The sequence below is a fragment of the Rhipicephalus sanguineus genome, chromosome 11 (genome assembly GCF_013339695.2).
Source record: "Rhipicephalus sanguineus isolate Rsan-2018 chromosome 11, BIME_Rsan_1.4, whole genome shotgun sequence".
In the NCBI taxonomy this organism is placed as follows: Eukaryota; Metazoa; Arthropoda; class Arachnida; order Ixodida; family Ixodidae; genus Rhipicephalus; species Rhipicephalus sanguineus.
Window position 1 is genome coordinate 103,306,308 of NC_051186.1, and position 11,844 is coordinate 103,318,151.

Sequence of the window (11,844 nt, forward strand, 5' to 3'; positions counted from 1 at the left end):
TTATCTGAGAGGTACTGTCATATGTCTCTGGTTCTCACTTCTGACGTGTCGTAAAAGTACAAGGCTGTAGCGGTACTATAAAACTGCGCTGGAATCTGAAAATGGAGAACTTAATAATTTAAAGCGATGATGTGACGCCAACGAAATAGGTTGAGAACCTGGCAGAATATTCGACACTCCTAAAACGATCGGCATCGAGCACAAGTCTCTTACCCCAATTTGCAGTGCGGAGCACGAGCATGTGAATTGGGCGACAAGGGAGATCAACATACACGTAAAAGAAACCACAAGAAAATATCCAGAACGTTTTTTTCCGTGAAAGATGCAAATCGAAAACGCGTGCTGTTGTAAAGGCATACAGCAATGAATTTCATGAAACAGAGAACAATATTTCAACGCTCACGCAAATATCTAGGCGAGGGAAAGCGATTACAAAGGTGCAAGGGGCAAGGGAAGTACAATGAAGGCTTTTTCAATGGAAGACGTAAATGAAAATTAAAACATTTAGTTTCAAAAGAAAATATATTGTACAAACTTGGCAAGAAGTTGGTAGCTTAAGCTTTGGTTGCTGTAAATAGAGCAGCGTTAGTGGCGCAAGTTGATATTGTTTTATGGATAACATATCGGTTGTTCAACTTATTCGTGCAAAATTACAAAAATGCCAACGGATACACGCGTTGACAAGACCGAATTGAAACAATTTCCTTGTCTCAGACGTGTCATGCTTCCGAAATAGGCGGGAGTAAATTCAAAAGGCTTCGCCAGGAGGGCAATTCACTGAAATAATACGCACGCACCATACAATTGATTCACTGGAATAACATGATCCGAGAACTGGATGACTTTACTGGAGTACCTAAATTAGTGCGAGAATAACGAAAACTTCAGCGACATCTGAGCTTTTTTGCTCTTCACGTTTAGATTCATAATTTCAAGTGGATTAGGATCCACTTATATTTTGCGAATACCATTGAACACTGACTTTGTGCTAATCAAGAACGTTACCTTTCTTAACGACTGTTTTTTTTTTTACTGCATTTTTTGCCGTTTGAAGGTACGTATGGTTTAAGCCTCAGTGAGCAAGCGTGCAATACCGTCACCGGAAAAAGCTTCGCAGTCAAATACTGAGAACAAGTTACACGAACCAGTGATATACAGAAATGTTCGGCACGTGGCTGCGTCCACCTGGTGGAGCAACGAAGGCCTCTGCGTGTGTCACATACGGGAGGTATATATTTAGTCCGCAAGGGTAACAGCCCGTGTGTAGCAGCAGTGTCTGCTTCAGTCAGTGGGTGGGTGTTGTGTATCTCCCATCTGGTATTGTGTGGTGGCACCATGGTCTTCAGGACGGAAATCGCTGTCGTCTACGGCGCGGCTGCTTTGGGTACGTTTTCAGTTGATTACGGCTTTTACGCAAGTGCTGTTAGCGGAGAGTTCAAGTAAAAATAAGTTCTGGGGCTTCACGTACCGAATCTGTGGTGTTATTCTGAAGCACCTTGTAGTGAGGCACTCCGGAATAATATTGAATATCTTTTTTTTGTCCCGAAAGGCGTGTTCATAAGCTGTTTTCTCCTCTTTTGTGCTGTGACGCTGAAAGCCCAGGCCGCTGCGGTGGCTCAGCGCTGTCTCGGCTGCTGACCCGAAAGACTCGGGTTCGATCCCGGCCTCGGCGGTACCGTTTCGATGGAGGCGAAATGCTGGCAGCGCGTGTACTGTGTGATGTCGGATCACATTAAAGAACTTCAGGTGACCGAAATTATCCAGAGCCCTCCATTGTCACGTCTCGTTGCCTGAGCGTCTTTGGGGCGTTAAACCCCTCAAGACAAAGCAAACCAATCAGCTGAAAGCTGGGCGATTTGGTTTGGATTATGGGGTTTAACGGTGCAGTTGATATCCCATCTGAAAAGCATCAGGTTGTCGGTTGGAACAACTAGCCGCACGCCGTCGCGGCTGAAGCGCTGTAAAGAGAACAGCAATCAACGTATTGATAAATCGTTGTAACACGCATCCCGACACCTGCGTTGCCATGCATCGGACACTGCACGCGGGAAGATGCGTAGGATATGACGAGGATATGACGAATCGGTAAGCTTTGATACAGTTTCAATTGACTCAGCTGCAGCATATATGATGTACCCAAAACATTGCGAAGTGTTTACGATTTCCTGGTCAAATTCTGCGAAGTGGCAACGTGATACCCTCTGAAATTCTAAGCGGCGTGAGAACTATACTCTGTGCAGCTTCGTTTTCATTGATAAAATAGTTGCTCGAGTTTGCATATATCTGCGAATTGTGCCTTACTCGAAAACATTAATAAAATAAGGGACGACAAACCCGCAGCACTTACTTTCGCCTGACTTTTCTTTCTTTTATTGGCAGCGCTATCTTCACAACCGCTATCGGTATATACGCACTATACTCATACGACATGCGCGGACCAGCACTGAAGCTCACATTTCGCTGAGGCACAGTAGAATTATGAACTACTGCACTGAAAATGTTCGACAAAGTAAACGGCGTTGCAACGAGGTGCGAATAATTCCGAAGCTTCCGTGCACACTATCGTTAACTGCTATGCAATGTTCGATTACACTATTGTGTGCAAGCCTGAAAATGTTGATCCCATGCCGGAGTGTGCTGTTTGTCATTTGCTTGTCGAAATTTGAAATCTGCTATGAGAGAACAAACTGGAAGACCTGACCCCTGGTAGACGGGACGTGCTGGCTTGGAGACTCACATTACGCGCATGAACACATGATGAACACATGAGGCCACAGGATCTGAAACTGGCTGCTAGACGGCATTTTAATGGTGGCAGAACTGCCATGATTGATGTGCGCCTGAAATATTCTTAGGTGCACAATGTTATTCCAAATCCCCTCGCTTCTACGGCACGCCACATAATAGGGTGGGGCTTTTCGCGTGTAAAGCGCCAAAACATTTATCAGTATGGCGCTTCAGTAATTTGTGGGTTTTTACGTCCCGTAACCACGGTGTCATTGAGGGAAGCCGTAGTGGAGGGCTCAGGAAATTTCGACCACCTGCGGTTCTTCAACGTATGCTCTGAACTACACAAACGGACCTCTAGCATTTTGCGTGTATTGAAACGCGGGCCGCGATTCGATTCCGCCACCATCGGGTCAGCAGTCGACCACCATATCTACTAGGCCACCTCGGCAGGTAGAACGGTGCTTTTGCGTCGCTTTCGGTGTTTCATGTCATTGTTACGCCCTTCCTGAAGCCATTTTTTTTATCAATGGCTGGTTGTTCAAATTACACATGCAACGCCCAACATTATGGCAGTTTTCTTTTTTCGTGTGTGCAAGTGTGCTTTTCTTGTTTTACAAGAAGCTTTGAGGAATAGTTCCAGCTCTTTACCTTCGTGTATACGTTCCTTGAGTCGATGTTATTTTGCTTATACGAACCGCGTTATTATGAGTAATATTTCCTGACTCTATCCGGCATATAAGCAAGCGGCTGTGACACACGCGTAATCAGAAGGTAGGGGGTGGGGTTGAGTGGCTAAACACTCCCTCCCCGCTAATGTTTCTAAGTTTGTGTGTTTATACAAACACGCATACTCGCAAAACTAGCGCACTTTTGTAGATACAAAAGGGTCGGGCCCTAGCCCGCAATAAAATATTGGCCATGTCCCTGGGCTCTGGCGTTTCGCCACCTACCATGATGTCACGGGTTCGACCCCAGCAGTATTATGGCGTGTGCAGACACGCTCGTGCAGTGTGTATCGCAGGCATGTCATCAACCCCTAGTCTTCAAGAGTAATACTGAACCCTCCACTGTACGGGGTCACTCATACGAGCGTGCAGTTTCGAGACACCTAGCCCTCAACCTTGTTTTTTTTTGCTTGCTGACAGAAGCATAATCACAATTTCTAACATCATTTCTTCCCTCTCTTCAGTGGCTGTGCTGCATTTATGTGCTGCCGGCGTATCTACTTGCACATCGGTGAGTTGTGAAGCTTCAACTGCTACACTAATGAGTGGCTTCTATCCGTTTCCTGTTGTGTGATATTCGATTGTTGTGGAGTGATTGAAATATATATTGCAGCTCGCAGGTCCTAAGCCAGATGGGGGGGGGGGGGGGGGGGTGTTTTACCGCAAATAATGAAAATTGGTGTTTTTATCGAATAGTCCGGGCCTTCTGCAGGTGACCCCCCCCCCCATAAAATTTTCTGGCTACGGGCCTGGCAGCTGGGCTAATCCTTTTCTCCTCGAATTAGAACTACATGATTACTTCGTTTAGCGGTACTTTTTGTCAACACGACTCAACTGCAGTGAACGTAAAGCATTGTGCCAGTTGTCCTCTTTCGACTATTTTCGTAGCGCTTCTTAACAGGACATCGTACATTAACTTCTCTCCGGAACTGGAGAAGCCAGCCATATCGGGAGAGCAGGGTCAATAAGCCGGATTAAAAAGCTAAGAAAAGATAAACCAGATAAATATAAGCTCTAATAACAAAATCTAGAAGCTCCGAAGCCTTGGCAGTGTACAAAGCAAATCCTAATACGTAACTGTCGAGATACACATAATTGATGTTCAAGTTTGAGCCATCACATTGACGTGCATGCGCTGATGTGAAATTCAAAAACTGGAGCTCTTACCTATGTTTTCGTTTTTTGGTAACCAACCTACTCGCTCTGTATTTTACTATATAAAATACTTTTATACTCTCTTTCTAACGCTGGACCACGCAATTAGAAAACAAGGGCCAGACCTAGCTTCTCTGGTCGAGACCTTAACCGCCGCGCCTTCGTAACAAATACGGCATGTATTACTGGCGCAGAAGTTGGTACGGTTTCATTGTAGTCGGGGGTGTTTCCGGCGAAAACGGATTGAACAGAGGCTACTGAAAATAAACAAAGGTAGTGAGAAGTGATGTCGCTGCACTGTAAGAAAAAAAAAGCATGTAGTGAAGGGTGTTTCAGCTCCATTAACATGAAACCTGTGGAGGGGCGAAGCATGTAGCGTGCGCTGGAGTTTTCCACAGCAAGCACACTGCTAATGGGCGATGAGAGACAGAAGAAAGATTAGATACGGAGACCCGCAGTCCGGTTTTAGTTAACGTGCACGCTGCGAATCTTTATTGTTCAACTGCGCACAAGGGACATCTCCCACCGGCACTACAATGCAGATCAAGATCCTGTGCTTAAATATACAGGGTGGCCGGTGAACGGTTGTGCAGCGCGAGCAGTCGGTTCTTTCCATCAAGAAACTCGCTAGCAGACCGCTGCCAGCATCGGCGTTGTCTCTCGCGGGCGAGTGTGTGTTCTACTTCCTCGCGAGCTGGTAGTTCAGCGTCCATCGCAGAAAGAGCGTTTCCATAGTCAACGCGCGCCGTTCGCTCTCTGTCGCCACACGGCGAGCGCTGAGGCGGTGGCGCCCTCTCTTGCGCTCAAGCAAATGGACAGGACGCGACGATGCAAGTGAGCAAATGGTCCCGACGATGCACGCGGCGACAGCAGACGACGATGCACCGCTGACAAGCCGAGACCCTAAGGTAATTCGCCCCTAAAAAAGAGTGTGTGTGACTCCTTTCGGAGATTCCTGGCTCTCCACTTAGATGACTCTCTTTAAAGAAACACGTAAATTCTCTCGTGAGTCGCACGACTCTCCGAAGCGAGCACAACGATCTCTAAATAGAGTTCACGTGTCTCTTTAAAGAGTCCTATACGCGGCAACTTGCAAGAAAGAACCAAACGGCTGTTTTCTTTTTTTTTTTCTTTGAGTGTATTCCACTGGCAGTATCACGGCGCAAGACCTATAGTTTTTCTGCTCGTAATTCACTCAGTCTAAGGAGCAATAATTATATTGAAATCACAAGTTTGACTGCTCATTGCGATTTCGAGTGCAGGTCGCTAATATTAGGTCGCGATACCGATGTTTTACAACCCTTGCTTTGAAAGCACGTGGAATGCGGGTGGCTTACCAAGGCGTCAAAAATGAATAACAGCAGCATTAGGATCTATCCATATTATTAACAACATTACCGCGATCATTCTTCATCACATTCATCTGCCATCGCTCCCCTTTCGTTATCCGAGCGCTAAGTAATCCCACGCGTTGTTTCGCACTTACGTAACGCATTTCTGGTATGTGCAGGACTCTGACTGTTCCGGTGGCCAGCGCTGCGTCGAGCACTTCAACATGTCTGTGAACGCCAACTGTGACAGCTACAAATACTGTAAGCCCCTCTTTCAATCGAGAGAAAGCAAATCCGCCTACCTAATGTATAGATGCATTTTTTTTTCAGGGCTCGTATTTTTCTCATGCATAACCCAGCTGCTCGGCCTACGCAATCGGATTGGATATCGCTGAAAGTCTACAAATCCTTCTTTCGCACTGGTGTAGTTAACTTAAATGTGTTGTACCTTTCAACATCGTTTTCATTTTCGTTTGTGATGTAATATTCCGTCACTCTTTAGAATAGGTGCTCAGATATCAAGAGGTACCAGCTCATCATTTTGCGTTAATGATGTTTTATTATGACATCAGCAGTCCAAGATGGCTATCTCCGTAAGCAGGCACATGCCGACACTCTGTCACACTTACATGTCCGGCCTCCACGCCGGATCAAGGAACCCCTCTCCCTCCCTCCCCGAAACTAAGGGCCAAACAACGAAACGTTCCTTTCCTTCGACCGCGTCCGCACCTTACGTGAGGCCTCCATACAGCCAAGTACCAACGGAGGAAGCAAGCGTACTCTCAAAGCTCCCTTCACCCGTCCTCGCAGGAGGAATGGTTGCCGCGCTCCTGCGTTCGAGATTATCGAACATAAGCTTTGCTCACAAGCGTTTATTCTGTAAAAAAAAGTTGGGTCACCACATCACTTGCAAATTGAAGTGTTAATATAGAGACGAGTGTACGCTTTCTTCCAACTGCGATTACTAAGTGTGAAAAGCTACCGTAGTCGAGCGCAAAACGTGGTGCGTTCTAGCAACACTGAAACGCCCGCCTCTTTAAACGCTGTAACGCGCTTCACCGTGCACGCACGCTTGCGTCTCCCCGCAGAGGGGGGGTGGGAAGGTTGCCTCGGAAACAAGCATCACGTGGGCTAGCTGTGAGGTGAAGCGCTCGTTCAGGGCCAGGAGCGGACCTAAGGGCGCACGAAGGTAGCCCCAATGCAACCTCAAGCTGAGGAAGCACCAAGGAAGCCTTCATCGAAGGTTCCTCACTGAGGAAGCTTTCAGAGTGACATAAGGCGGCCTCACCAAAATGAAGGCTTCCTTACTGAGGAAAGGAACGTTTCGTTGTTTGGCCCTAATTTGTGCCTAAGCCATTGCAGCCTACGTCACCGTAACCTAAAAACCCCCTTTTTTTTCTTGACAATGGTGCTCGTCCAGGGGAAACTTCTACATCATTTACCCATAGGATAATGCCGCTTTAGACTGGTACTGAAACCCGACAGAGTAGTTCAGTTTGTATGGAAAATCGCGAATCATTCTGAATATCCAAAAAACTATTTGACGTAGCCGAAAGAAATTGCCGTTTCAAGTAATGCCTATGGCGAGCGCCGCAACCTACCAGTGACTTAGCCAGGGGGTGGCACACCGGGCAAGCCCCCCCCCCCCCCGAATGTTTTTTCTGCTGTAGGCTACGGAGCACAAAATCGCTCTCGATCACACTTACCTGCCCTTCCCAACACCGGATCAAGGACGCCGGATCGATGTCGTCAGTTTCGCCGTGATAGGTTTATTAAGAGGAGAAAATCAAGGTCAATGTTTCATTTTCACATTTCGGGCCTAGAGTCTCTGCGCGTGACGTCACGGATTTCAAAGTGAATTTTTCGTATTTTGGCCCCATTGGCTCAAAGAAATTTCCTGAAATTTGGTATGTTAAGTCTATGGCCCGCTCGGAGGGTAATACACTTCATTTTTACTGCTTAGTAACTACGCAACACCTAGTAGACGCCGTCGAAATCTATGACGTCACGGCATTTGGTGCTACGATTTCAAGGTGACTTCGCAACCTGCATTTTCTTTATCGGCTTTATCGGCAAGTCTAGTGATTTTGTAATTGTGAAAGAGTAATTAACCTGTATGCGAAAAATCATTTTTCTCTTTAGTGCAGTTGTTCGCGACAGTTTGCAATGTGGCTTTGTTGATGTCCATCTTGAAAAGGTGTTCCGTAGCGCGAGTAATGTAGGACAGCACCGCGTGTGTCCTCGTGTGCGTTCTTTTAACTGCGCTACGGAAAACCTATTCAAACTTTCCGCGTTAGATGAGTCAGCACTGCACCTTTAATGTGCAAATGGGTCTGTACCGCCACCTCTTTGCATGTGAACAGGCTCAGTTCTCTCATACCCTAGTTTCATTTCTTGCAATAAAACGCTATAAAGGAAGGCACCGCTAAATAATTCAAGGCGCCTTTTACGAGCGGAACCATGGTCGTCAGTAGCGACACCTATCGGCGTACAGCACCGTCAGATCCCAAAGCTCTTTATTTGTGTCAACAGAGGGCAACACGTAACGCCGAGAGTCATAATGACGTCTTTAAACCGCTAAGTTTGAAATTTTAGACTGTGCACATCTGAGTGGGAGGCAACTCTGCCAAACTTCTCCATGCCCTATTGGCTTCCCTAACTTTAAGGTATCATTGTCGCTAACTCGTTTGTTGCTCGCGTGGCATTTGTACACGCAAAGTCAGAAATTCGCACTTAGTATTCTCGCCGTACGTTTTCGAAGCGCTCGCAAACCTGTAGTTTTCAGACTTTTATAATTTTCAATTTTTTTGCTGTAATTGCAATCTGTCGCGCCTATCGGCGGAATTTTCATTTCCTGAATGGTTTTAACCCATGCCTTATTCATTGCTCCTCCTGCAGGTATCAGCGTATCCGACACATCCTGCTCCGTGAGTACCTTATTCGTTGTTGCTCCTGTTCTTGCTTCCTAACTGTAGACACAAGGCATAAACATTCGTGTTGGTATTGATGACGAAACACAAACTTAAGACAAAATACACGAGTGTCGGCAATAAAAACGGCCCAGGCATGGTCAAGAGGAAGTGAGAATGCATTATCTAACATAAACATATTCTACTTTGGTTCACGGCAGTGACACCCTAACACCTATCCGTCGTCACCTCACCCTTCTCTACATCGTGCTTTCCCGCTTTCATATTTGATGTGTTCAGCAAAAGTCGCAGCGTGTAGGGAAACTAGCATCAAGGAAATATACCCAGCCGAAAGCAGACGAACACAGGAAACGGTGAAGGAGACAGGAAAGCTGCTAGACTACCAACTCTTTAATCGCCAAAGTGAGGCCCAACCCAAATAGGCATAACACAAAACATGACATGCTATTACTGTGTGTCATCTTCGCGTCCTCATTTGCTTCTCGAGGTTATAAAAAGATTGCAGGAAATCCTGCAATGTTTTTACGCCTATTTGGTTACTTCGGTTGTAGTGAAGGCGATTGTGATATGACCATGTGACCGCATGAGTGCATCTAGTTGAACCTCGCTTTGGTGAATAAAGAGTTGGTAGTCTAGCCGCTTTTCTGTCTCCTTCACCGTTTCATGTGTTCGTCCGTTTTCGGCTGGGTATATTTTCCTGATGCAATGCACCAACTAGCCCAACAACGAGTTCTACTAGGGAAACTAGCGCACGAGACACGTTCGAATTCTTACTTCGATGCTCATGCTCCAATTCTCATGTGTTCAGCACGAAGTCTTTATCTCTGTTTCTTCTGTCCTCGTACCCAGTGTTCTGATGGCTACACCTGCCGCCTGAAGGATTGTCCGAGCTCTCCCTACGAATGCAAGTTGCAGATTCATTTCTTATCCTGGATTCATTTCATATCCTGGACGCCAAATGTGGAACACTGAATACGTTAAAAAGTGCAAGTCACAAGTGTCAATTACATCGTTACGCATGCTAGAACAAATGTCTAGCTTGCATTTGACGTAACACCGCGCTTTCTAATCGCATTGACGCAGTCAATGATTATGAGTAGTAATTAGTCTGTACAGTAGCAGGTCACAAAGTAATTGACATTTGCACCCAAATTTAAAAATACTTACAAAAAGTTTTCACCAATATACCGATGTGCTTTTAATATAATCCGTAGGTCCTCACTACAACGTGTCTCGTAATCCTGTCGTGGTTTGAGAGAAAAAAACACAGAATAATATTTTTCTGATATAGCAACACTCGACTGGCCTATTCTCTCTGGCTCGCATGGCTTCATCAACGTGAAATGCGACCGGTGCAGGTCACCGTTGCTGTCACTTTACTTCGGTGCTTTTAAGTAGGATAAAGGTAAAAACATCGTGCTTACTGTGCTGTTTCATTTGCTTCAGGTCTCTTCTTGGAAGACACCACACACAGATGCGGTGCAGAAAAAGTAAGTGGCGAATTCATATTTCATTTGTCTGTTAGAGAGAGAGAGAGACAGAAAGATAGTCCACAACCTGCTCCAATGCAAGACTCTTTTTTATACTACGGCCTTTCTTTTAACTATCAGGCTGTCTCTACAAAAATAGAATCAAGGGAAAGTGCGCAAAATGCAAGCCTTTCCGTTTTCAGGACATCACTAGTTCGCTAGCTTAAAGGACACCTATTGTTTCTACAACAAATAAGTCTACCTTGATTCATCAGATAAACATAATACACGGCAGTTTCACTCTCGCGTTTAGCGGTAAATCACTGTCATGTTTGTAGACGGCTGTACTGAGGCCTGTGCTTGTCTTCGTTTATTTAACCCAATACGCGCAGGCTCCAGTGTGCAAAGACGACGAGACTTGCGCTTATGTCTTCAATCAAGTTTATTGCTACAAGTGCCCCTGCTACGGACAGTTCAATGTCACCTGTGAGTACACTCCTGTCAGTACGGTCCGCCGCGGTTTTATAGCGGTTACGGTGCTCGGCTGCTGACCCGAAGGTCGCGGGTTCGATCCCGGCCGCGGCGGTCGCATTTCGATGGAGGCGAAATGGTAGAGGCCCGTGTACTTAGATTTAGGTGCACGTTAAAGAACACCAGATGGTCGAAATTTCCGGAGCCCTCCACTACGGCGTCTCTCATAATCATATCGTGGTTTTGGGACGTAAAACCCCAGATATTAGTATTATATTATTACTCCTTTGAGTACGCACCTGTGAACGCTGCGGCATGCGTAAGAATAAGAATCATTGAGCACTTTAAGCACAAAATATTGTTACCTAATCACCTAGTACAAAAAGGTTTAATTTCTAACAAGTTACAATATGCCTTCCATATATACCATGCCCAGGTCTGAAGCAGAGCGACCAGTATCCGGCCTGTGGACCAAACAGCATCGCCACACTCTACGGCACTGAATACAGCTGCGATGGCTGCCGGTCGGCTAGTTCCGTGCTTGTCGCCCCCAACTAAGCACACAAGTGGAGCATATCAAACGACCAACCTCTGCTGAGACCATATACATGTGGACGCCGTCTAAGCCTTCTTTTTTTGGGCGGTGTTAACGCGTGCACATTGTATGGTTCTATTAAAGCAGTGAGTTCGTCAAATTTCACCTATTATTCCTCTTCATAATAAGCAGCGAACTGATTTTTGCTTAACAGCGAAGCTGTTTCAGCTAGTCGTGATTTGTCCAACCCCACCTCAAAAAATAAACTGGTATGTGCCCCAGAAATTGGTCAAATCCCACTACCCACCACTGGTCCACTAAAAAGGAAGAAGGCAACAGTTAGCCCAACACTAGGGATCGGGAAAGGCAACGGCGGCTACGAGAAGACCCCGAAGGGATGGAAGGCCTACGCCGACGACTACGTGCCCGTAGATCTATGAGAGATGCGAACGCTTGGTTTCAGCGCGAGTTTGTCTTTGGTTGGACAAACATGCCACG

The 11,844-nt window shown here is 46.1% G+C and overlaps 1 protein-coding gene and 1 long non-coding RNA gene across 2 annotated transcripts; both read left to right on the forward strand.

The window, feature by feature from the left end:
• The first annotated feature begins 1,274 nt into the window (after nt 1-1,274).
• Nucleotides 1,275-9,843, forward strand: LOC119374849 (uncharacterized). The gene is made up of 5 exons (XM_037645052.2): nt 1,275-1,384; nt 3,920-3,966; nt 6,121-6,202; nt 8,840-8,868; nt 9,721-9,843. The coding sequence occupies exons 1-5, from the start codon at nt 1,336-1,338 to the stop codon at nt 9,841-9,843; spliced, it is 330 nt and encodes a 109-aa protein (XP_037500980.2). The 5' UTR covers nt 1,275-1,335.
• A 454-nt stretch (nt 9,844-10,297) lies between these two features.
• On the forward strand, nt 10,298-11,411 carry LOC125760336 (uncharacterized). The gene is made up of 3 exons (XR_007417879.1): nt 10,298-10,361; nt 10,733-10,826; nt 11,248-11,411. It is a non-coding gene; the product is annotated as an uncharacterized LOC125760336 (long non-coding RNA).
• The last annotated feature ends 433 nt before the right edge of the window (nt 11,412-11,844 follow it).

Bases quoted from the DNA above. Each gene is read 5' to 3' on its own strand.
- LOC119374849 (XM_037645052.2), top strand. From the start codon at position 1,336: ATGGTCTTCAGGACGGAAATCGCTGTCGTCTACGGCGCGGCTGCTTTG. The intron at 3,967-6,120 runs GTGAGTTGTGAA...TGGTATGTGCAG, and splicing joins GCGTATCTACTTGCACATCG to GACTCTGACTGTTCCGGTGG. The intron at 8,869-9,720 runs GTGAGTACCTTA...CCTCGTACCCAG, and splicing joins TATCCGACACATCCTGCTCC to TGTTCTGATGGCTACACCTG.